Source organism: Anneissia japonica, unplaced genomic scaffold (assembly GCF_011630105.1).
Source record: "Anneissia japonica isolate Jap-2015-1 unplaced genomic scaffold, ASM1163010v1 scaffold7731_len1735946_cov199, whole genome shotgun sequence".
NCBI classification, from domain to species: Eukaryota; Metazoa; Echinodermata; class Crinoidea; order Comatulida; family Comatulidae; genus Anneissia; species Anneissia japonica.
Window position 1 is genome coordinate 685,536 of NW_022758997.1, and position 27,984 is coordinate 713,519.

General features: G+C 31.4%; 1 protein-coding gene across 12 annotated transcripts in view; it reads left to right on the forward strand.

The window, feature by feature from the left end:
* LOC117125542 (CUGBP Elav-like family member 2) overlaps nt 1-27,984 on the forward strand; it is a 93,782-nt gene that overhangs the window by 5,225 nt on the left and 60,573 nt on the right. For 10 of the 12 annotated variants that reach the window (XM_033272066.1, XM_033272067.1, XM_033272074.1 and 7 more), the window contains exon 2: nt 25,360-25,585. In XM_033272066.1, coding sequence (XP_033127957.1) covers nt 25,360-25,585 — 226 coding nt within the window. Of the gene's footprint in view, nt 1-13,973; nt 14,175-25,359; nt 25,586-27,984 lie in introns of those variants that run through there. The other 2 variants (XM_033272076.1, XM_033272077.1) reach the window with 2 other exon arrangements.

Sequence of the window (27,984 nt, forward strand, 5' to 3'; positions counted from 1 at the left end):
CATTTTAGTTCAAGTGTTTGAAACAGTCAGATGATTCCCATCTCACTTAATGAATATTGACAAGATAGAAATACCGCCAAAAAGACTGTTGTTAATGAAAAAAGTAAAACGATAGCAGCATGATAAAAAAAAAAAAGAAATTCAAATTATAGTTTTTGTAATGAAAAAGCTTGTCAAAATATTGGTATGAATGACAAATATGAAATGAATTATCTGACTTATACTCAGTATTCTTGAATAAATGAATAGTAAGTTATGTTTTATTATGTATTCATTTATCAAGAAATTCACTCATCATCGCTGCAAAATCAATAACGACATTCAGATCATGTGATCAGAAATTCACTGCCATGTACTTTTGAATAGTTAAAAACGTTTTCAGTTGAGATTAGAAGTTATTTTCCGAGGCTAAATATGAATAACAGTACACTGTATTTGAAACAGTGGATATCAAGCCTCTGGATTGACACTGTTGGCCTGGAACAGTCACAAAACTAGGCCAGTTGTTAGTATCTCTTACCAATAGTACAATTGATGTAATTTTCAAGGCATAAGGAAAAACACCTGAGGGATATTATAGGTATGATATATCATTGACAAATTACTAAATTAAAAACTTCACATGAGGATGCATTTATTTATAGTGGTTTACAGTGGTTGTTTCTTTACACAGTCAATATGTACAATTCATTGTATATTATTGATACTAGATTTGTGTGTGTAACAGATACTGTAATTATATATTCAAGAGTTATTAGGTCGTAGACAATGACAGTTTGTATGTTTCCTGAGTGCCTTACATAACATACCTTGGTACATATCCTTGGTGCACGATTATATATGTGGCAAGGACAAGTCAAACAAGTCACTCGTTGCAAAAATTGATTTTGAGTTATTAATACAGTGTAAAATAATAGCTATAAAATAGTAAAAAATATCATTCAAATCGGACATTTCCTTATGAAGTTACAAGCATTTAAACATACAGCTGTTTAAAGAACAATATAGAGAAATCAGCCTTCAGAGTTTATGATTTCAAGCATTTCTCATGCAGAAACTATCTTAAAATCTTTAAGAAGTGTTTTGTTAACATTGGAAATGATCGGGAATCTTCTGGTTTCCCAAATTTAGTCAAATTCTCTCAAATTTTCCGATAAGAAGACCAAATTTATTATTTCTGTCAATATTTCCTTTGTGCGCCAATTATATCAGCGATGTCAATGTCCGAAGGCTTCCCTAGTATTACTGACACTTTGAAAGATCAGAGTGCATCCATGAACAAATTTTCAACATTTTTGGGAGTGGGGGCGCTCTTCACTAGCGCCCATCCAGTCTCCCATATTTTGAGTTACAGGGGTTGGAAAGTCTGAAAGTAGTATACAAGATACATACATATGATATAATATAATATAGTATATCTAATATATAAATATAAAATGCAAAAAATGCTGCCCTCAGTAAGTGGAAAATGGCGTTATAGCCATATAAGATAACACAATTATTATATTCTTGCTTATTTGGTGGAAAGAAAATGCCAACATTATATAATACACCAATGATAAAAGATGTATTACTTGACATTAACACTATTAAGAAATGTTAACGAAAAATAAAAAAAACAGGAATATAAAGGAATACAAATTGTCAATTCAAATTGTCTGGTAAAGTTATTAGCATTTAAAATTGTGCACAATTGAAAATAATGTAGGGCATTTTGTGGTTTGGCCTCTAATGAATAGTAAAAATAACTATAGCAATGTTTTCAATTCATTTCAATTGCTTCCTTTCATGAGCATTCAGTGTAATACTTCATGATAAAATTCTACTCTATAGTCTTGGATATGCTTTAATTCACAGTGTGAATGGTCTCTTAAAGATAGATTAGATTAGGTGTTTCCTCTGCAGTGTGAATTGAAGTTTGTTGATACTGTACTAGTTTGTAACAGTGATGTCATAGTGCATTTTGTGGTTTGGCCTCTAATGAATAGTATAAATAACTATAGCAATGTTTTCAATTCATTTCAATTGCTTCCTTTCACGGGCATTCAGTGTAATACAGTACTTCATGATAAAATTCTACTCTTTAGTCTTGGATATGCTTTACTTCACAGTGTGAATGTTCTCTTAAAGATAGATTCTGCAGTGTGAATTGAAGTTTGTTGATACTGTACTAGTTTGTAACAGTGACATAATGTCCGTCCAAGCTACTGTACGTATTGATCTGCATGTTATAGAGAAGGCTTTGATGGCGAAATCAATGGGCGACACTCTACTAATCGTTGCAAAGTGAAGCAAATTGCTAATGGTAACACTTTCATCGTTGTACATTTTGGTGAAGTAAACCTTAGAATCCTTCGAGGCAATCTTCATCTATAAGTTAATCAAAATCGGATCTTTGGAGCAGACAATGCGTGTAATTTCAAAACTGAAAGCAACATTTTTGTGAGAAATGAAAAGTAATACTGTATATGATATCCATCATTAGGGATACATTAGAAATAATGAGAACTAATGAATGTAAAATGATCCTTCCTATTTTATATCATTTCAAAATTACATATCTATATTAAAATTTGTTATCTTAATCAGAAACTTTTCATAATATATTGAATAGTGATACGCTAGTAATTTATAATTTAGCTTAAATTAATTTGCTGATGATTTGTTTTATATTTAATTTTTATACTCATACATAATTATTTCACTTTTTATTTAGTCTATTATTTAATGTATGCTTGTTAATTATGTGGTTGATTTTTAAATCAAATAATAAATTTGTAATAAAACTAAACACATTATGTAATTGTTGTAATTTTTGTGTAGAGAGGCAAATATAATGTCTTATAGTTATACTTATATTTTGTTTCCAAATTAATATGATATTTTATTGTTTATTATCTTGCTGTGTTCAATTTATTTTCAAAGTTGAAATCAGTCTCTAATTTTTAAAGGTTTAATAATTAGAAATTTAATATCTTGTTTGTAATTCCGGATTCAGATAAACATAATGTATATACTAATGACATAATTAATACATTACATATAGGCTTGCTTGATCATTCATTATTAGGTTTATTGGTTTATTATATTCATAAATGTATTAATACAATGTCATCATTTCGATGGTTGACTAAAGATAACTCATTTTTTTCAATTTAAAAAAAAATAAATAAATAAAAGATATTGTTTGAAGTATTATCAAGAAACAAGATAATCATGTCAATAGTTTTGAAGCTTGATTGTCTGTATATTGAAATGTTCACGTCATCGACTGTGATTTTGTCAAGTCCTGAATAACTTAACTTGTGTTTTGTCTGGAGGCAGTGAATTACACAGCTGCTGGAAAGTCCATGTTGCCTGAAGGTGGTCATGAACTTGTTCCCATAGTGTTGTTCATGGATAAGAAATAGGCATAATGCTGGTTTTGCAAAACCTATTACAATAGTCTTAAGTCTATACTTCATTTTTTTGAGACATGACAATAGGTGCTATTAAAAATAAGGCAAGTAATTGATATTTCATAACAGTAAATTTTATTGATTCAAGTTTTGGAGTACACTAATTACAATATGATGAATACCAAAAAGCATTTATTTTTATTTTTATTTTAATCATATTTAATGAGGGTGAAGCATCCAGCAGAACTGATCATTTAGGAGCCCAAAGATACACTTACTGTAGCACTCACATTTTGTTATTAAATGTTCCTAATCTTTTTTATTTGTATAGCCACAACTGCGGAGTATCAGAGTGTACAGAAAACACCTTAGAATTCATCAATTTTTTTTCCATCATTTTTAAAAAGTGTACAAAACATGTTTTCTCTGATCACCCTTCTTTCCCCTAAAGAGCTGGGACGGATGCAGGATTTGGCGGTAGGGGGTGCGTGAGAGTCCGTGCCACCTCAAGCCCCACCATGGCTGGGGCTGAGGTGGGTACATTTTGAGAATATGGACCTCTAGGTGGCCAGAAATTGCACCATCTGCACCCCTCTGCATCCACCCCAGAAGAGTATGGGTCAGTGATGATTGTCATTTTTGTGATCATCATTTATTAATTTGCATAAAAGAGTACATGCACTGTTTACTCCTATCCCCTAGTAAAAATCTTTGTACTTTCCTGAAAATGGATCACCCCTTTAATATAGGAAGAAGAATGGACCATGGTGATCAACAACACACATTACCAATATTTAGGCCCATATAGTGTATTTTACACTTCATGTCTCATTGCAATTATAGAGTGCATGCCGTTCCTCAGGAGAGGAATGGGTGTGTACATGTATCACCAAATGAACGTCTCTGCAAAGACTAAATTACAAAGCAATGAAAACTCCAAATGAATATATTACGGCAACCGATTCGTTGCTTACATTACAATGTAAGCAATGGATAAAGTGTGGTCAGACGAATTGCGAATCTTCTCAGTAGCATTTTTAAATTGTAAACGCTTTTCCCCCCACCCCTTTATTTTCCTTATGTCTTGAAAAAAATAGGACTTAAAATAATATATTCAAACCTTTCAAAATTTTGTAAAATTCTGTATTATTTTTAAAAGTATTTTTGGACACTCACTATAAAAGGTGTTTGCATTTTATTGCTTAATTGATAATGTCATCTTTTGTAATTATTGTAATTATTTGGTTTAAAGGTAGTATTATTCAAATCTCCTGAATTGGTTTCATATTGTTTATATAGTATGCTTCTGGGAATAATGTTCATTGACAATGTCATCGTAGGAATTACCAACCAAATTATGAATTGGATATGATAAAGTAGTTTAAGGTATACACTTTTAATTAGGTTTTTTTTTTTTATTAGATTTTGTTTAGTTTATATGTAAATGTTTATGAAAGTAATTTTTCCTCCAGATTTACATTCATGTGTTTACCATGTGATGAAGGTTGCATTGTAATATGTTTACAATATGTTAGGGAAGGGGGTAAGGGTATCTGAATATAGCAATGGTATGAGACCGGTACTATGTGTGTATTTGCATGTCCCTCTGACTTTCTACTGGAATCAATTTAGAATCTAAAAATAGTGTGGGAAAAAATTTTAATACGCTAGTCTGCATTAAAATTGAAAGTATATCATCTTCAGCATGGGGCTTGATCACTAAGGACTAAATACATTAGTTTTTGTGGTCTTGTAAATTATTCTTTGAATATGGGGATTATGCAAATAAGGATCAGGCTGTTCTTGCCTTCTTTATCCAAGTAGTCAAAGGCGGGAAGGCCCTTTAGAGCTTCTTGTGTGCTTGCCACCCGCATATTAATTACTTATTTGTATTTCCACATGCCTAGTTGGGCAAGCTTCCGAAAGCAAACAGTCCATTTGGTTTTAATTGCCGCAGGCCAAAAAAATTCATTTCAGAAACACTGCGAACTTGGCAGGGCACAAATGTTTGCATGATTATTAATGCCAGCTTGACCTTGTGGGTTTTCATTGGTAATAATCAATAGCTTTAGTATTTTCCTTTTTCAATGCAGTGAATTGATTATTTGTTGCTGTTTTCTCCCTGTGTCTATCAGAATTATCTACCCTAATATTCCACTTACTGTAAAATTTCCCATCATTATTCTTGTGACATACTTCTATCAATTTGAACATGTTTCACAATTGATATAGAATTTTGTGCTTAGAAATACTGTAATTTGTTTAGAAGTGATTAGTTATACAATAGTACCAATTTGATACAGTTAATTTATTATTTATATTGTTTGTTGATATACTGTACAAGACATACTTTACATTATTCATTATCAAATTTTAGCCACTAGCTTGTTTGTCAGACAAATACTAAATAATAAATAATAAATAATGGATATGTTCGTCTAAATAAACATGTTTGTATTACAAAATTATTTAACAATGATAATTATTTTTTTATTATTAGCTTTTAATAATTAGCTTTTATAAGTTTCATTTATTTTTCTTAGGAAATAAAGTGGTGGAGATATTCCGCTTTTTTTTCCCGTCCCCTTTTGTACTTAGAGTTTGCAAGTGCTTTGTATACTGTATCGTGGTTGTCCATAATTCATGTATATTTAGTTGTGATATAACATGGACACATGGTGGGTTCAATTTGACCTAATTAGCGAGTCTCATCCCCTGTTGTGACACAAATGTGTCCAGAGATTTTTCAATAGATGAGAACAATTCTCATTTAATATTAGTGTTCTGTATTTTGTGTCAGTGTTTTAATTCTTTTAAATCTATCCAAAAAAGTATATAAAAAATAAGTACACAAATCATTTCATCATATCTCTATTTGCTAAAATATGTATGTTTGTTGTCAAGTATTTTGATATTAATTTATTTTAATTTAAGTTATCCTCAGGCTTGTGTTTTTGTTTTTCTATATTTTATTGCCTGGAAATAATAAATGAAATGAAATTCAATAGTTGGATGATAATGTTCATTTGCTTGAAGTTTATATTATATTTGGCTCTTTCTGATGAAGTGTTATCTACAGAGGTATAGTTTTATCTCTATATTTGATCCTCATCATCATCCTAAATTACATTACATGTCGGCTATTAAATAATTTGATATCTAATATATATAATATTACTATCCCAAACACTAATTTTCCATTAATGCATGTTTTGACATTTTTGGGTTTCATGTGCAAAAACCTGTTTGCTACAGTAGTGCAATAGATTGTTCCATTTCTTTGGATGTACACCTCCTAGCATGTGTGTATTGAATGTTTTTTGTCATTTTTAGACATACAGCATATGCCTAGTAATAGTATGAAATTCCATTGTAATGCAAGAATTTAAAGAATTCCTGAATTTCATTGACACGAAGAACGAGTGGGGGCTCCAGAAATTGGGCGACAGAGGGTTAAAAAAGTCTGATGGGGACGGAATCAAAGGAGGAGGGTGGGGCTTGTCTGGTTAACATTACATAAATATTTTTAAAAGTTTGAATTTATAATTTAAGCTACATACTGTAAAATATAGATATGATATATAATGTAGTATATTCTTGGTTATCTAGTAGACATAAAATATCTTCAAACAAGTGCATTAGTTTGTAATTATTTATTTTGGCACTGAAAACATAGTAATAGTAGAAATTATGCAAAACCAATTAAACTCACGACTTAATGCATTCATGGAAGCCTGATCTAACTGTGTCCTTGTATCGGTAATATGGTTATTCAAAATTGTGCTTTTTAACAAAGTTGCTATAAATAGATGAATAGGTATTGTTGGTATGAGAGATTAGGATAAGTGATTGCACTTTGATACAGTATGCTTTATCTCCTCCAGCACTTAGATAAACCATGTGCATCATGCATGTTCTGTTTTGAATCTACCTATACATGTGGGATTTCTTCAATAGGAAAATACACCAAGGATTACCCATGGAAGTCCGAAGACTTATTTCCAGTGGTGTCGTTCTGGTGGTGAATTGGGCAGTATACGAGGAGACAATCTACTGAACATTTCCAACGATTAGGCCTATACTGCATTTTTTAACCTTAATAGGAGCCGTATTGCTAATCAGTGCCCTATTTAAACTTGTATTTCAGCTCTCCAGCTAAAAACATCGATGGAATTGAACTGGGTTACAGTATGTAAAGATCTCTTCAGCAGCCACGCTACAGTGCACACACTACAGTTTTCCACCAGTTTAGCAAACTGAAAGCTGATAGGAAAGTAGGCTAAAAAAATAATTTCCCATCCAAGTTCAGTTGTGACTACAGAAATTTGCCGACAGGAGGTCTAACAATCCGACAGTGGTCCGAACCAATGGGCCATCTAGATCTAGAGTTCGAGAGTAAAAATTTTAGTGAGAGAAATTTTGATTTAGGATGGTAAAAATTGTATAGTATTATCAATATCAGGAACTACAATAAACAATGACTGGTTGGATCAGAAAAAGATTTTTAGTTAATAAACAGCCACAAGTGATGTCCGACAATAGGGTTTCCATGTTTGTCGAACGTGGAAGAAAACATTATCCCTCTGCTTCCTCCTGGTGTCCCATTGGTGCTAAAAGAGTGGTGGTACGTGGCAGGCAATGGTAGCAAAACAACTGGTGGTAGGGTATCATAATAGTCTGCTGTGCACATTGAGCCAAAGCATGAATCAGATAATAGAATCAACAGTCCCAAATCTTAGTTTGCCAATTCCAGATTGTTGAAACCCTGTTTGCCGGATGCCGATCCTTTATGCCATAACACACTCTCAACTGTTCTAATCTAACAAAACTTTTTCCAATCACTGTCGTGAGTAAAGATGGGAGACAATTTGGTGAAAGCTATTTTGATACTTGTGCCAAACATCATATCCAATAGAAAGTCCCTGGGTGGGAATCAGGTCACAAAGTAAAGCTAACTAATTTTTACACACTCATGTTTGTCAAGATCAGATGGTTAATTATGATAGTCATAACAGTTGTGTATGTGGGTAGTCTTTTTGTTGTTTTTTTTTTTTTTGGCCTACCTGGAATCAGTCAATATGTGGTACAGCTATAGCGGCAAAATCCATTGCATCACGGTGGTGTGATTGATGGCGATTATGACAAAGGCAAACTGAGAGTTGTAAATATCAGTAATGAAATCAAAATATGTATATAATGCTTCAAGTCCAGCTGCCAAATCTGCGAATGATTTGACAGCTATCCCGCGCCACATAGTGGATCGACATTCAGTGAAACTGGATTTTGGTGAAGTGGAAGTCAGCAATTTGGCATTCTCTAAAAAAATGTTGGAATCGGCAATCTGGCATTGGTTAAACTGGCCTAGAACCAGTGAAACTGGGAGAAGATGGAAAGGGAGGGATAAAAAAAATGGCTAGATGGGATGTGTTTATGGCTCAGTAGCTTGAATACATCAATACCATGCAGGCCTTGGCACATCCATTGGAGGAAAGGGATATCATATCAAGCAGGCCTTGGCACATCCATTGGAGTGTGGGGATGGCCACATCAAGCAGGCCTTGGCACATCCTTTGGAGGGAAGGGATGGCTACATCAAGCAGGCATCGATATACTGCCATTGGAAGGAGATATCAGAGTCATTGCCACAATTAATAAAGTAGATATAGAAAAAGTAGAAGGAGTGGAAGTGTTGATTAAGGTGATTGCTTTGTATTCCCAGGTTCCTGTGTTCTAAGCTTTTAATAACAGCATTATTCAGCCTCGTAATAAGACTTATACCCTTTTCACACTGTCACTTACAAATAGTAACAACTAGTAACAAACTACTAGTTTGTGTAGTGTGAAAGCAAATCCATGTAAAACTTTCAGAGATAGGACTATATCCTGGAAGAAAAACAGGCCCCGTTGTGGCATGTTTTCTCTCGAGATGTCCCATATTATTCAGCGCACTTGACTTTGTACTGCCACCAGGCAACGGAGAACAGATTTATTTTGCGCACACTAAGCTAAATATCTAGGCCAACTGCTATTCTGGGCTTTTGCATGGTTTGGATTATTATGTATGTGAAATGAATAAAATATCTTGTTACAACTAATCGTTAAAACATTTTATGTTAGTGTGAAAAGGGTATTATTCTAAAAAGCACCAAATTATTTGATAAATTGAATTAATAATTGCTGGCCTTCTAGGATAAGTGAGGGTCATCCTCTATAAAGGGGGGTGGGGGAGATATCCATAGATTATAGGTAGGCCCATAGATTTAGGAAAAATATAAAATGAACAAATTTATTGGGGCTGTTAATATCATATATGTGCTACCCGGCATTTAATAAATAATAATATCACTTCTTAGGTACCCGTCCAAAAGAGATCAGAGCATACACATTAAGAACATAGTTATCCATAAACATGTAAAAAATGAAAGTAAATCATTTAAATTCAGGTTTAAAGAGCGATGGAATATTATAAAACATACCTAAAATTATTCCAAATATGAAGGTTAAAAGCTTTAGAGATTTAAAATTATTAATATTTGTCAATATAAATTGTTTTTAATATCCAGTATTCATTTACCAAATTACAGCCCATTGATTAATAATAATGCTCAATTCAATTTCTTTCCTGCTTGATGGAGTTTGGTGAACATGTAATAAGGTTGAGTGTAAGAAATTAAGCTGAATGAAAAATTATTATTCGGCTGAATATAGGTCAAATTGCACCCACTATAATCTTTGTAGCTAATAACAATACCATAAAAAAACATTTCGTTTGATACATGGAGTAGTAGTTGGTTGGGTGTCTTGGGAATGTTAAAGAAATGGAATGCTAAAGAAGCTTTACTTTTTTAGGGCCTGGTCTACTACCAAAAATTACATATATATACTGTATATTTTTTCAAAACATTGTTTCTTGCCAGTAGAAACAGACCATAAGATTATGCCCCAAGTTTTTGAACTAAAAGTGCAGCTTTTAATCAATTATTCTTGTCATTTACATTGCACATTAAATGTTATGTTAAATTAGGTTTTTATATTTTCTTAGCTAGTGGCAATCAATTCATTATATTTTAATTAACATGTTATGTAGATTTCTTCCACATGCTTTAAAATCACATTATCAAGATCCATCTTGTTATCAGGGAGGTATATTTTTATCTCCCTGTTGTTATATTATCTGAGGAGTTTGTTATAATCTGTAACTGTCTAGTCACATGTATATAAGTGCTATATGAAAATAGAATGAAAAAAGAATAGAAGCAATTCTGACTTTGTTGTACATGAGTGTGACCCACTTCCCCACCCTCATGACGGCAAATTTGTTCCACTAAGTTGTTTAAAATACCAAATATGACCATTAAATTTTCATTAGAATACAAATTTAGTTTCGCATTCTCAATTTTCACACCCTCCTAGGCCATTTTGCACCCCCAGAGCGAAAACCAGCCTATGCCCTTGTTGTTATGATGTTCAATATGTATGTTCCATGTTCGAGTCCCAGTCTAATCTTTTTGTCATATAAATTATCATATAATATTCTGCCGGTATCATTCGAAAATGGTAATGGGGCATTAACAAGACTGAGTATGAATTTTTATAATTTTTTTTCATTAATAATATTATTTTATTTACATCCTATATCATGCAATGGGATTTCAAAAAATAATTTATAAGACATTTACCTATAAAAAAAAAAAAAACGAAGCAACAATGATGATATCCCCAAAATGCATTGCTGGTACGCATAGAAGCTTCATGATGATAGTATCTGACTTGCCTATCCTCCCCATCAGTATTAATTTTTTAAAATTATACAGAGACTGCTGTTTCATTATAAATTTGTGACAAAAATATCAAATCTATATTAATATCAATTGCAATTATTTCAATTCAATACCATACATTAAATTCCAGTTCAATTTGAAAAGAGTATAATTAAATTCCAAATGTTATTGGTTTTGAATTATTGTTATTGATAAATTAATCATCTCTAAGTTTCGTAAATCTATAAATCTTGAAATGAGTCTCAGATTTAACATTATTATCAACCAGTTTTATTGCACATTTGTGTAGCAGTAATAGTTCATGGCTTAATACTAAGCTCTGTAAGCATACAAAAGAATGATATTACCGGTACATTAATAATAACATTTTATTTATAGCCCGTATCATGCAATACAATAGAGCATTACCATTACCATTTTATTTAAATTTAAGACGTTGGCTGCCAGCGGCAAGTATACTCACCCACAGGGTGTTGCTGAGGGTGCCAGCCACGAGTGTACTCATTAAAGTCGGGGTAATATTCTAGCATTTATAACTTCTTTGTTATAATTGTAGAATCAAGTGATGTATGTATGTTTGTTGTGTTATGTTGCCAGTAGTACTCACTAGTTTCATCACAAGTGGGGGCGCCCTTTGAACATATACTAATCCATGTAAAAAGCGGACGAGATAACTCGCACTTGGCATAGTCAATAAAATGTTCTATCACCATCGACGAGTTTACTCCCCCCCCCCAACCCAATATTTTCTCGCCAATTTGATAGACGCATCATTTTGATGATATATGTGCTTCTTTAATAATTAACATTATTTATGTATCATTAAGGCGGTACCAACTTCCAATACCAGTAACTATATTGTCTGGTGATATATTATTCAAGATTCACAAGGATAATATATGAAGCAGTCAGTAATAAAATTTCTAAGAATTGGGACAATGGTAAATGATATTACAACATATGATAATACAAAAATAGGATAATAACTAGACTTACTATGTTTTGTAAAACAGAATATAGGTCTTTTCCTCATTTACATAATGAGAATTGAAAAATTATAAATTTTGAAAAAATTATTTAAAAAAATATATAGTAAAAAATATATGAAACACAAAGAAAATCATAAAGAAAAATTATGAAGTAGGAAAAAATATGTAAACTAACTCGACTTGAGTGAGACTCGAACTAGGGCTGCAATGGTAATAGCGAGGGTGGTGTGAAGAGTTCTAACCATTCATACAAACTAACCCTGCGGAAGTCATTACATTTTCAGTTCATCGGCCTTGTGTAATTTCATATTGTTTATGCATTCCATGGTATTTTACGTTTAACCCAGCTGCAGCTAGTTTGAAGTGCTTTAGAAAACGCAAATTGTGTTAACATAAATATTTACCTGTTTTATTAAGCATCTTTAACCATAAGAAAAAAAAAACACTAATAATAATTTAATAGTATTTTATATTAGTTTATACATAAAGTGTGCTGGAACAACAAAATTAACAAAAACAATAGAGCTCACAAAATTTGAGAGTAAACTACATAAAATATTTTTATTTTTCAAAAAATGACCCACAGGCTACCAGTTAAGAACCACATGTTATTGATTGAATGATCAATAGATTCCTATAGGAAATTTAAAATACCATATTTATTCGAATAAACACCGCGCTTTGAATAGACGGAGCCCCTGAATAAACACCCCAAGATGTTTATTTTTCTTGAATAAACGTCCAAATGAGTGTTAACAAATCTAATGGAAGCAACATAATTTTCAACACATTCTATTAACGTTCTACTCCAGTAGAATTACATTTTTCTAACCTGGTTTTTGGATCAATAAGTCTTTATGATCACGCAATAACACATTTTGATGGTGATTACGTGTTGTAGTTCCACATTTACAGTGAAATTAAAGGGCATTTATTTCAGTATCCACATACCCCCTTGAATAAACGCCCCATCAAAATCCCTTCCCTATAATAGACGCCCTGGGGGGTTTATTTATTTGAATACAGTAAATAATCATTTTTATTGTTATATTATTATAATTAATAATAATAATGTAATAATGATATATCAATTTCCTCCAAAACAGAAAAACAATAAGCAAGGTATAGAAAATAAAGCAAAGGAGGGAAAAAGTTGCAATACAAACATGGCAGCCCCAAACATAGAATTACATAACACAAAAATTAATAAGCGGTCAATATATAAATGACAACACCAATAATTTGTTTCATTCATACAAAGGTGATTTTTTGGTATAAATCAGAAATCAAAATATAAAATTAATATATTAAAAACATATATAACGAAGAGTGAAAATTATATAAAATACTAAATAATAATTTATTTTGATAGTATTATTCCCATGGAATTAATTTAAGGATAATAACAGTAATAACAATATGCATTTATATAATACCATCCATTGGCCCAATGTAAAAAAATTGTCATCCATTATAGTAATAATAATATACCAGAACATTTTTTTTGGTGTCAAGTGCATTTTTAATTATTTTTCTCCATTGCCATGGAAAATTGTGGTTTCCATTTGGAAGTGATAATGATATGCATACTAAATTTCTGGGCACATTGAATAGTGTGAAATGCTATATGAACGAATGTAATAACACCTATTAGTTAGATTTAATTATCATTGATTTTTGTTGTCTACAATTGCTATTCTCGTTTTATTACTATGCAAATCTATGCGATGCCGAGTTAGTATTGATTAGGAGGGTCTTCTAAATATTTCAACACAATATACTCCCTGTCAACTGAATGGTATGGTCTGGTAATTAGGCTATGCTATTCATTGCAGAGAGAGCTGGCATTGTGTAGCGCTGTGGAGTATAGCACATGGTTACTTGCTTGTTCGTAATAAGAGGATTGTGTATGTCTGTGTTCCTCTTAAAAGCGTTGGAAAGATATATTAATCTTTATTTTTGGTGAGTTTTATGGACTGCTGTAGAACTAGATATTTCTGTGCCAGGTCTGTAGGTTTTCCTTATGATATTTTGTTTTGGAACCGGAGAGTAGTTGTTATATAACTAAACCTGCTACGGACCTAGGCCTAGCTGTATTTATCTGTTTTGACTGTGTGTAAAGTGCTCCTCCATTGGCATGCATAATGCATGCCAAACTTTAGCTTGGCTAGGCCATGCTGTGCTGGTGCCATACAGGTTTTAGGACCATGTGGTTTGTTACTAACCAATTTACTCCTGCGTTCATAGGCTCAAATTATCCTATAACATTAGCAGCAAGGGTGAACCTTGTCATCCTCGCTTTTAGCATTCTGAGAAAATGAAGGCATCATGAACATTACCCTAAATAAATTCTAGGCTAGGGCCCTAGGACTAGCCTGCCTTATTTAAATGAATAACAGACCTACTCTACTGTCTACAGTAGTTAGTTAGACTGCTGCTATACGTATGTAAAATATGTCAACAAAATATTACTATTATTGATTAGTAATAATGCATCAATTTTGAAATGTGGATTCTTTTATTAGGTAGTCTTCACACAAAATGACACAGCCAAGTCTATTTAAAAAAATGTAAAATATGTGATGTGTTTATGGTTTTACCATATTTATATAATAGGCCTACATTTAAAATGTTCTTATAGAGTGGATGGTGTTTTATTCGTTATTGTAATTAACAATGTAGTGTATATAAATAATACTTGTATATTTTTTCTATAGATAATTAATCCTGCATTTGAATTCGAATTGGAAAAAAATGCAAAATGAAACATTAATTTTCTAACGATAACATTGTCATCGGTGATATTTCAGCCCGCAGATAAATGCTCAAAATATCCTTCACATTAAGCTCCCCGGAATCTCATATCCTACAACTAATGGCACTGTAGAAAACTATGAATAATACAACACCGACTTCTATTTATACTTTTCATTCCTATATAGCTTGTACAGTACTCACAACCCCTTGGTTAATAATATTATTCTCTATTGCATAATTACGCTTGAATGCCCTAATAAATGAGGGCTATATATTGGACAGATTATTAAAGTTTTATTTATTACTCTAGGTTTCTACAGTTATCCAATATGCATGAATTAGACCCATAATGCATGTGGATCAGTTGGCTATAAGCGACTACTCAATAAGTTCAACCTGGAGGAGTTTAAAGTTTACTCGTAATTCTGTCATCTTGTTTCTGAAGTTGCTTTTCACTAAGCAATGTGTGAAACTGTGAAAATGTTCCACCTGTCATGTGGTTGTAAATTGAGATAAAAATTTAAAATAATGTACAACAGTATAATAATTTGCAATTTAAATATTATAATTTTAAGCATTTTTATACCAGACAATCTTTTTTCATAAATGTGTATTTTGTTAAAAGATTGTCTTGAGGTTTATGAGTCCAAAGATTTAAATAACTATTGTAGTGTTAAGTATGTTAACTAACAAAAAAATAATTTAAAACATCTAACAAGATGCACTTAAGGAAAGGAATAAATAATTTTAGTATGAAGTTATTGCCAATGTTTAAAATAATTATTCAATATTATTTATACCAATAAGACATCCCTTAAAATTTATTTTAACGTTAATGTTCATACAATTTGTAAGAATGAAAACAAAAACCAGTTGCCCTGAAAGACATCAACAATCCATTTTTCAATTTTGTGCTTTATATTTGGCGTATTCGACTGGTTCATTTCGTTGACTACAAATTTTCGTTTTTATTTTCATTTGACTGGTTCGTAAAATAGACTTTGTTGACAACAAAAATTAACCTAACGTGACCAAAACAAACATAGCCAATTGTGAGTTTAGAAACAACATTTGCATTAATATAATTTAGATTAAATTTCATAAAATAAAAATTATAATATTTACCAATATGAAGTCAAAAAATAATTATAGGCTAACAGAATTCAAAAACTGGATAAAAATATTTTTTTACGAAAAACCCATACTGACACAAGCTGAAGCAGCTTGACTACACAGTGTGTATCGCAGTAACTAGGCAGCCATTTTGTTTTATCAAGTATTTACAAGTTTTCTATTCGACTCGTAGTCTTCGTCAAGTAGGATTTTACCGCTGTGCAGGTGGGCGTGGTTTAAAACGAAGAACGACCAGTCGAATACAGCCATTGTGTTTTTGTGAACACACCACTGGTTGCTATGAAAGATATTAGCAACCCACTCATGTCATCTTTCATGTAGTGTATTTGTGGATACATCACTGGTTATTCTTTCAGACATCTTTTTGTAAATATATAGCACTGGTTACCCAGAAAGACGACATGAGTAAGCCATCTCATGTTGTGTTGAGAATTGCATTTTTATTTAAATTTAATCAGAAATGTAAATGTTTAATCAAATAGTGCCTTACATTTTTTGTACAAAAGTTCTATAGAGTAAAACTTTTGATTAATGATACCAATTAATCATAGGTGGCCTTGTTGACGCAAGATACTTTTCCGTACTGGGTTTAGCAAACATTTTTTTTTAAAGATCGTCAGAAGACGATGAAAATAAATTTACTTGTTTTTCTCATTTTGCTAAATGGTTCTGCTGAAAGCATCGAGCTGGTGAAAAAAATATTAAAATAATGTTTTATTGACTATTAAAAAATAAGAGTGTGAAGTAAAAACCTAGGCCTACCGTAACAGATAATAGGCCTACTCTTACTGTAGGTTTTCAGTTGGTGCTATCATATGGTTGTAAAAAAAGAAATGTTGCGATCATATAAGCAATTCAGTAATTAGATTAATAATGCTTCATACTTATTTCAGGAAGAAATAAAGATTTTTTCTTGAGAATGCTTGGCAGTGGTACATATATTTTGTTTAAAATCTGAAATTTCCATTGTTCACTGTAGTGGTTGCACAATAGGCAAAAAAATAACATTTTATTATAATCAGATAATCAGTATATATTTATTTTTTGATATAAAAGGAATCTTATCTACCTGTATAAAGATAAATTATTTGAATGTTTGGGACCTTAGGTGAGACTTTTTATACCTTGTTTCAACTTATTTAAAAAAAAATTTGTGTTCTTATTTAGCAATAATTTTGCCAAAAACATCCTGGTGGAGGAGAAATTAAATTTTATTGGTGAATGTAAACAATGTAGTAATAGGATGGTTAAATGCTTTCAATTTATATAATTAAAAAGAAATATCTTATTTTCGGAGATTTCAAGGCAGCGATGGGCATAATAAAAATTTTAAAAACTAGTATTTTTTTCTGAAATTTCCAATTTGTCCTGGCAGTGAGTGTGCTAATTGGCCAAAAAATTTTTTTTTTATTTGAAATCATTATTGGCGGGGTGTGGGCTTCACTAAAACAAGGTATAAAAAAATCTTGCTTTATCGGTCTCACTCTCAGATAGGAATGAAAGAGGGGAAACATTAAAATCTGAAAAATGAATTTTCCTGTATAGTACATACTTTAGGGAAATTATTTTATAGTTTATAATAATTCTTGGAGTTTGTAGATAAGTTAAGGTAGTACTTGAAATGACAGTATTGATGTATATAAAAAAGGTTAATTTTTAAGGGCTTTCAATTATATACGGGAAAAAAAAACCATTCCAGACAGTTAATATTTCCATAAACTGGCAGAATTCCTCCATGTCTTGTATTTTCCCAAGATCTATGAAAATGTGGAAAAACTTTGTTACATTTTGAACAACTTTGTATCAAAATTGTAAGATTGTCTCGCAGTGATTTAAAATACAAACAGTTAACCTTATTCATGTTAAGTAATGATTTTTATAATTATTTTTATTCCATGAACAAATTCTCGCAAGGAATTTTAAATGCAAATTATTATTAAATATTAATTGCTGTATTAATTTACTTACAATATTTAACCAATGTGGTCTATTAGTTATCTAGGTTAACAGTTAGAAGGTGAAAATTAATGTTAGTACATAGGGAAGAGATTTGAGATATGAATGCATTTGTTATTGACCATCTTTAATTGAGGATAGTCCATTTAGTAGAACAGACTATATTTTGATCTAAGTTACTTTGATTATTTTGATGTACAGTTATTATTAAAAGCTGTGGAAGTAGCATATTAAGCTAGACGCATAGCTTAGTGGAAAGTTCCTCTCGTTTAATCCCACCCTTTTTTCTGAATTACGCTAGTGATTTGTCTCATGACATCTCTCCCCGACCTTTAAAAAAATGCAATATCAAGCTTAAATCTACTCTATTTCACAAGACTTCTACCATAGCAAGAAAGCTGTGCACAGTTATTACCTTCTGTGAATGGATCATCCTAGGTAGCAAGTAATAAAAATTACAAACATGGACAGAGAATTTACAAGTATAGTAGTGTTGAAATAAAGTTAATTTGACGAGTAGTAGATACTGATCAATCTGCAACATGTAGATGATGATTCGTTAGGTTGTATTTTGCTGTTGATGGTGGACTTGTACCAAATTAATGGTACCATGTGTGATATTATGTATTATGCATTTTGCTTTGATAAAATTTGTTTCATAATCCTGATGTTAGCAGTTAATTTTTCAATTAACCCAGCAAATAATAATATGGCTCACTGCTATTCATCCCTGCCAATCAGGATGACCTACAAAAATGAAAAAAAAAAGATTAATGTTTGAAATAAGATTTTAATGATTATAATGGAAAACTTCCTTGATTGTAATGAATTATAATGAATGAAAAAAACTATTCTAATCATAAGTTTTAGAAACTTATCTTTATCCTTGAATATATTTGTAGCATTATTTTGATATTGTGTGTTAGCCATAATAAGTTATATTAATTTCTACTTCAGTAATTACCACTACTTACAATACAGTCTCTCTTGGTAAATATTTACATTGATGTCCATAATTTCATCATGACGTAAAGTCTATTCAATTAAAAAAAACATTGTGTATTAAATTACACATTGTATAAATAGTGTATTTTTCAAACAATGTTTTTTTCCCTTTTAATAGCATTTGTAATTGTGTGTAAACATTGTGCTAATAACCAAGAATTTGTCATGTTATGATAAGTTCAATATTGGTGCATTTTGCAATTTCTACCCGAGTGTATACTGTCTGTGTATAACACCTTTGGATTTATCGTTGATGATTAGCAGTGGATACCAAAAGATGAGGCAAAAAAGGCTAACTGTTTTGCAAATTTGATTCTAATGATATTATTATTATTTCTTGATTTTCATAAGTATCAAGCTATCGTTATCCAATCCAAATTTTCTCTACATTTTTTAAACAAAATCACATACTTAAAAATAGATTGGTTAAATTTGTTTTCCTATTTGCTGCTGTGTAGTAATAACTATAGGCCTACAGTATTAAATGGAGAATTTTATTTAAAATATAGAATTCAGTGTTGAATATACAATAGAATGTTATCTAATAATACCCTGCTAGGTGATGGTGGAGTACAACTCAAACAAAGTGAAGCAAGGATTATGTTGATAAGATATTTTGTTTGCCACTAATAGATTTAATGGATTTTTTTTATATGAAATGAATTCATCCCCAGATCCTGTTGTCCCCTTCCCTTTGGCATACTGTACCAAAGTTGTTATGTGTTTGGCAGATCGTACTATGTTAAGATATTTATTTATTTATTTATTTTATTCAGTATAAAACCAACAGCGATGAAAACAGTGATGATATGTAGTTCTTGTTGCACTCTAGAGTGTTATTTGCTTGCAAGAGCAGAGATCTTGGTTAAGGTTAATAATGCGTTTCTTCCCTAACTTTGTGATAATATCAAAAGAAAGGTTGTTATATTATGCTTGTTAATGTTAGGGACTAATTACAAATTTATGGCATATATTCTCTGTTAATTATTAACGTATCTTCATATTACAGTATATTCATTGTTTCCATTATTAAATTTTTAGTGTTTTACAAGTACGCCTTTTTATAAGCCTTTCCATTAGCTTATGGATATGATAACAAATTTGGTATGATCCATTTCATCGGGTATATGGAAGAATGTCTAGTTGCTTTGTACATGGTTCGCTTGACTGTTTTAGTTGCATATGTTTCGATACTCGTTAATTTCAAATTTTGGCTTGGTAGCACCATTCATATTGCTCTCGCATACACCCTATTTCACAGGCAGTAGTTGCATTGTAGTGGTTAACAAGGACATTTACAGTTGACTTCATCTTTTGAATGTGGTTATCGGGTTGCCGAATACAGTACCTAACAAGGCTTAAATACAACTCTTGCACTAAAAATTACTTTGTGAAGAGTGTGTCTGACAAATTATTGATCCTTCTATTGGTATTTCTCACTGGCCTTTGTATTTAAGTTTAACTATTTGTTCTAGTCCCAGTTGTTCGGTAATCTGGGGTGTTATCACTAAAATTATTGTTTTAATTACAAACAATGATTGTGAACATGTCCGAGGTGTTAACTGTGCAACAAAGACTTGTTGCCCTTAAATAACAAAAGCTGACCAACAACCTTGAATACAAGTATGAAAATATTATTTTTTGGAGGGTTTTTTTAAAAATGTTGTTAAAAAGTGCATAATACAGAATAAAAATCAGTTTTAAAACCAAATTTACTGACCCATAAATAAGCTACTTTATAAATTTGCTGCGGTATGAGTTTAGAAAAAAGTATAAAGAATTAATTATAATATTCCATGCCCTGGGTGCCTATTTTATTTATATCTCAAACATGTTCAATTTTGTCATACTGAGTATTTAGTATATGAACATAATAATCCCAGATTGCTGTTACCTGACAAAAGTTTATATTATTAACTAATGTTTATTTGCTATTTCTTGGATAAAAAGGCCCAGAAAGCTAGTTGAGTAAGTAAGAGGAATGTTTTTATTTTTAAAAATTTATTATACTTTTTCATAGGCAATACTGTATGCCGAGTGTAACCTGCTTGCTCTAAAGAGATTAGCCACTTTACAGACTTACAATACAGATTTACAATACTGTGGTGTATTTACAATACTGTGGTGTCTATGCATGGCTAGCCTGAAGTCATCAGTGAGGGGTTCATATTTCTGACCACAAAGAAAGGGATATTGGACTCCTGATCGTTGGTTTGAGACCGATGCTTGTTGCATTGCTTGTGTCCTTGGGCAAGGCACTTTACTTGCTTTTGCCTCTCTCCACCTAGGAATATAAATGAGTACCTGGTTGATTGATATGGCATTGAACGTATGAGTTATGTGTGTAAAGCAGCATGACTCTTACAAAATGTAACAGTTTGCCAGCTCAGTATCCACTGACCAGGGACTAATGATGCCAGCACCTAATATATTCTCTGGATTATGATAGGCACTACAGTATATAAATTCTGATTCTTAAAATCTCCCCCTCCCCAAAAAAAAAAAAAAAAAAAAAAACTTGCCCCATAATCAATCCTATTGACAATAATTGTAATAGAAATAATTATTTGTGTGGAATAATTATAAGATGCACTAATCTTGGTGTACATAAATACTGAACTCAAATTTTTACAATAACATTGAGTCCGAAAAATACTATGGATATTGGATATTTAATAGGAAATTTGCATCCATTTGTAAACATGATAAAATTCTAGCAAAAATATTTTTATGAAATATTCATTAAGTAGAGATTTAGTTTATGCTTTCGATAGGCTTGTAAATGATTTATAGTAGCTTAGTGTTGAATGGCATATTTTGTTCATGTTTACATTTGTGTTATATTATACCACGCCACCACTCAAAACGTAGTGTACTGATTGGTTCCACCTCATTGAGTGTGGAATAACCAATTGAAATATTATGCGACAATCATTTACTTCACTTGGTAAAAAAATTTGACATTAAACATTATTTAAAAATAATTAGATTATGCAATCATGTTAATTTGGTATGAGTAACAACCAACATAACGGTTGAAATTTTTAGTAGAATTTTTAGAAATTTAACAAAAATTAAAATGCAAAAAACTCAAAATATTGGTGTAATCTTAGCCTGGCTTAGGTAAGGCTTTTTTATACCTTGTTTAGCGAATCCTACGCCACCAATAATGGTGATTTCGAATAAAAATAAAATTTTATTTTTGCCCAGATAGTGCATTTTTTGTGACGGGGGGTCACAAAAAATGAAAATTTTTAAAAGTTAATTTTCATTCAAATCAAATCAAATTATTTTTATTTTCTCCGCCTACCGTAGAGAATTTCCGCCCTCCTCTGATCATGGTATTAAAAAAATGGGTATTGCTAAACCTCCCAAAAAAAACCACCGCAAACCCCATTCAAACCCTGTGATAATGATTGAATCACATACTGTAGTATAGAACTCAATTTGGTATCAATAAAAAAAAATCATAATTTTATGTTCGTCACAACCATTTTTTTGGTGTAAAAAGGTCATTTAAGTTTGTATATTATGAAATTCAACCCATTCAAATGTGTTAGCAACTGAATAATATTGTCATCCAAAGCCATTTAATCATCCTTTTTAATTGTTAGTTATACTGTAAGAGCTCTGAAGATAGCAATGTGTCTCAAATGGTGACTATGAGTAGCAGTGAAATTTGAACGTTGCAAAAATTTTTTTTGTCAATCTCTGATCTTACTCCACGCAATGATATTGGTCATTAGTCATTTATCTGTCAATATTAGGTTGCGTAGTTCATGTTGTACTTTTGATTTATTGTTTGTATAAACTGGTCATTAAAGTCAATTATGTACATTGCAGTAGCTAACAAGGCACATTCTATTGTCTGCACTGATAAGGAGACAATGTTGTACATTAACAATCCCTTCAGAATAAGTTTCAGTGATAAATCCTTTGGTTTCATTACATTCAATGCACTACGTAATTAGGGAAATTCACATAATGTAGTTAACAAAAGGGGGATGGAACATATTAAAACTTTGATTAATCATGTGAATTGATCTTTTGATCATCTTTTGGTAATATTTACAAGATAAAAAAGAAGTATCTAGAGTAGTCCATGTAGACTTAAATCGTAATCATCAAGTATTCTGCCAATTGACAGTTTCGTGGCAACCACTTCTTCCATCTCTCCGCTCTAAAGCCGTTGTCTTTAACTGTTTGTATGTTTCCCTTTTTAATTTTAACCAGGAAAGCACATCTTTTCCATATATCAACCTTCTAAGAATTAAATAATAGGAGATTAAAAAGGTGCAATTAATAAAACCTAATTATAGAAAGGGCTAAAAAATAAATTTACTAACTATAAATTATAATGCTTATAGAAAATGCTATCTAGTAATCAAGTAATTTTATGTTAATATTAATTAATATTCTTAAAAATAAATGAAGCATTCTTGAATCTAAATCCCTCATGACACCAGTAGGTTGCCCTTAGGATTAGTAAATTATAAATTTCAATCCTACATATTTATACATGTAATACTGGCTTCTGATAGTACAATAGAAGTTGAATTGAGTATTTATTTAACCTTTTGGCGACTCTTCCATATTAATTAGATGGACATTTGAACAATATGTATTTAATTACAGGCCTGGGTTCAAGTATATGTCAACTTAGCTTCAAGAAGAAATTATTGTTCCAAATAATTTTTTCTAGCCACTTGGCATGTTGTTCCCAGGGTAGCGATAACCATACCATGCAGTTACGTGTGTAACCTAAGCATTAATTTTAGCAAGTTGTGGTTTTTTTCCCGAGACTCTGGTAGTAGACCTTTTGGAATTATTGCAAGGAATTTGTACATATGTTGATGAGGTCTGTCAGTAATGAAGGTAGCAGTTGGATACGAATATGACCAGATTAGTATGTGGAAGTTGTTAACTAGCCGAAGGAAATAACCACATGTGTGAACTTGTGTGTTCTATAATGATCCACTTGAAATTTAACCCAGGCTTAGTTAAGTTACTACATGTCTCCTACTCTTGTTTCTCTGTTTACATACCTGTATTTGCTCTCATACAAAGTATAGCAACTTTTCCCAATTAGGCGAGACTTTTTTATACCTTGTTTAGCCAACCCGCAGACTGCAAATATTAATAATTTTGAATAAAAATAAAATTTTATTTTTGAGCAATTAGTGCACCCGCCGCCATGAAAAAGTGGGAATTTCAGAAAAAAATAAAACTTTTTCTTTATTTTTATTACGCTCTCCGCTGCCTTGAAATCTCCAAAGATAAGATACGCCTGTATTTTTCATCCTAATTATAAAAATTTGAAGCATTTAACCATCCTATTTTACATTCACCAATAAAATTTTATTTTTATTTTCTCTTATTTGCTAAATAAGAAAACAAAAGTTTATTTTTATTTTGCCCTCCTCTGATGATCTTCAAAAAAAAATAGTACGAAAAACAAGAAATAAAAGAAGTCTCGCCTTATGAATGCAAAATCTATGTGGCAAAGACAAACCAAACCACTCACTCGTTGCAAATCCTGTTTCAGAGATAATGGCCAAAACATACTGGATATCAAAATTTTTAAAATCTATTTTATTGCAGTAGACTAGCCTTTATATATATATATATATATATATATAGATCATGCTATGCTGTTATTTTCCTCATTTTCAATGTTAAAACAACAATTTTTAACAATTTGGTATTGGTTTCTACCTGAGAAATGCCCGAAATCATAAACTTTGAAGGCTGATTTCTCAAATATTTATTCTTTAAATGGCTGTATGTTTAACCTCATAACGAAATGTCGAATTTAAATGATTCTTTTACTATTTTACAGCTCTCATTTTACTGGTTAAACTAAAAAATGATTTTTGTGGTGAGTGATAGGTTTGCCTTGTTTTTGCCACATATTAAGAATGCAATTTGTGTTGATATATCATAAACTGTATGGTCTACCAATACAGTAATTTTTTTTAAATTTTTTTTTTAATCTTTGAAAATAATGCAAGCTGTTAAATTAAGAAAAATAGAAAATGTATAAATCGATAATTTGAGTTTTAAAACTTGTTTAAAGCAAGGAATATTGATTATATTTAGCCAAGTTTCTGTATATCTAGTGCTTAGCTAGCGATGGTGTCACTATGCAAGAAGTAGGCTTGCTTTTTGCCTGCTAGTGATGGTGTTCCAAAAGATACAAATGCTGTAAACTCTATGGGAATACCACTCATTTTTACTTTCAAAATTTGTTTATGTACAGTGCATGTAGTATCATTTTTTTAATTTTTATTTCATTTATGATTTTGTAAAATATTTTGCATATTTCCTTTGAATTTTCAGATATATATGTATAACAGTCATACAATGATGGACCAAGGGGTTCTAGTCGACCCGATGCACGGGCATCCACAGTCACCGCAACCTGAACCAGACTCTGTCAAAATGTTTGTAGGACAGATCCCGAAAGATATGCCCGAAACAGAATTACGAGAAATGTTAGAAACTTACGGTGGTCCAATATACCAGTTAAAAGTCCTCAAGGATAAAGACACAAATGAAAGCAAAGGTAAACTGCCAGGCTCTTTGTTTTGTTTGTATACACCATTTTATTGGGTATATTTTAAAATAACGCCACCAACATCTTGCACTTTCCTCTCGGGACATCCAGCCAGAGCAACTTGGCTTGTTGTTTGCAAAAATCTTTTTTCCAGACACAATTTCTTTTTTCATATTAAAAACCAAGTAAATATTAATTTTATTAAAGCTGACATAAATTATAAGGGCTTTCCTGAGTAATTATGATACAGGATAATTCTAAAAATAAAGCATCACAAAGATTGGGCATCGTGTAAAAAGTACCTGTCCCTAGAAGTCGCACATGAGCTTTTTTATTCTACAATATGTATGATTAATAGGTATTTAATGTGATTGCTAAAAAAGGGAACTTACTTGATTTAAAGTAAGAAAATGTGATATATATTTCAAACTATTTAATTGATTTTTAGAGGTATATTTTAGTCTATAAGTGCTTAAATTTACTTTATTACAATTATCTGATTACGATAATGTAGATAGGTGTTGTGTGAAAGCTGTTATTCTTTCTAATTTTATAATTGTTTAATGTACTTGGGTTGGTTTATTTGGATAAAGCCTGGTGTGTTTATATCCAAAGTTGAATAATTTCAGCCTGAGTAAACTTATTTTTAATTGTATTGAAGCAGCCTTATGCTTAGCTAGGATAATAAGCCATGGTTAACAAGCATAAACTAATTTTATTGATCACTGTAAAAGCTATTCTCTCGGTTGTAATGTTAGTTACTTGGAAGCTCTTGATGCAGGAATTTTTTTTTTCTCCAGCACTTTCTCTATTCACTATTTTTACCTGGAAAGAGGCACATAGACGAGGTTACATTATGACAAATGTTTTTTTGTGAAATTCACCATTGACAGTGCACTAAATTCATTAAAATTAATTGATCATGAATTAAAAAATAAATGTGTAATTAAATAAATTTAATATTGTATTAGCACAGAGATTATAGATTTATAACTGAACACTATAAGAAAAAGCAAAATTTATAAGGTGGTAAGAAATTAATATTTTAATGTGAAATTGATATCGACTTATTTTTAAATTATCCACAAACAACTATTGATATCTAATGCTTCATGAACTCCCAAGACAAAAAAAAAATGTGATTTTGGACCAATAATTTTAATTGTGCACACTGGGCCTATGGTTTATAGTCCTTATCCAAGAAGACTTGTTCCACCACCAGAACCATAGGTGAGCGTGGCTGTAGCTTGTGACACCCCTGCCTTAACCACTCAGCCATCCAACTCGCCACAGTAGAGCAACGCGACTGATGTTGGTAAACCGATTTTTCATTAAAATGGCTAGAGCTACACATTACAGTAGTGGAACAGATTGGAAACTGGTTGAAGCTGATAATTAGCTGAAAATGTTTTAAATCTTAAAAATGTAAACAACAATTTTAAGGAAGCACTTGCTTTCCTTCACATAAACTTGATGATGAGGCAGCAACACCATGTAATTTTATTTGACATAAGCTTTCACTGGCAGTCAATGCCAGCTTCATAAACTTTGTAGTAATATTTTTAATATTCTATATATTAAATATTGCATGTCCTTAAAAGCTTTTTATTGTAGTATATTTATAATTTTAAACCTTTAATATTGTTATAAATTTATCTAAAATTTTGGCAATGATCCAACAAATGATTTGGCTAACCTAAGAAATTAAATTTGATTCTCATGTATGACATTTATCCGCAAATGTTTGACCAATTGATTAATTAAAGAAAATTACTTTGCCTAAGATTCAAAAAGTAAACAAGTAGGTATCTTCAGTTTGGAACCCTTATTCTTTTAAATGGACATGTATATTATACTCTCTTTACCAATGTTTTCTCTTTCTTATTTACATTTGTTATTTGTTTTTAACAATGACATTGTTTCCTAATTACATTAGGTCATTCAAATGGCAATTTAGTGTTAATCTGACAAATTGAAAGCATTATTCAGCAATTCTGGCTTGTTTACTTTATTTTATAGTCAAAGGTCAACACTTCAGTAACATATGCCCTTTCTTCAGACCCAGGAAGCTTGGCTAACCTGGTCTAGAATGCTCGGCTAATTTTGTCCCAGCATATTTGGCTAACCTTGCTCTAACCATCCTGAGTTTCCTAGCCCTGTTGCAAATATTTTCAATTACTTATCCTAATTAAATCATTGCTTACTTGAATTTTCCATTGGCTAAGCATTTTTGGTTTCCTTGCCCCAGCATTCCTGCCTTCTTTGGCTCTAGGAAATGTGTCCAACCTCCTTACCTGTGTATTCTAGGTTCCCCTGCATCCAGGTGATGTTTCTGATTTCCGAGCCCTACAGTAGCATTCTTTGCTTCGCTGGCTCTAGGCGATAATTCTAATTTTCTAGCCATAGCA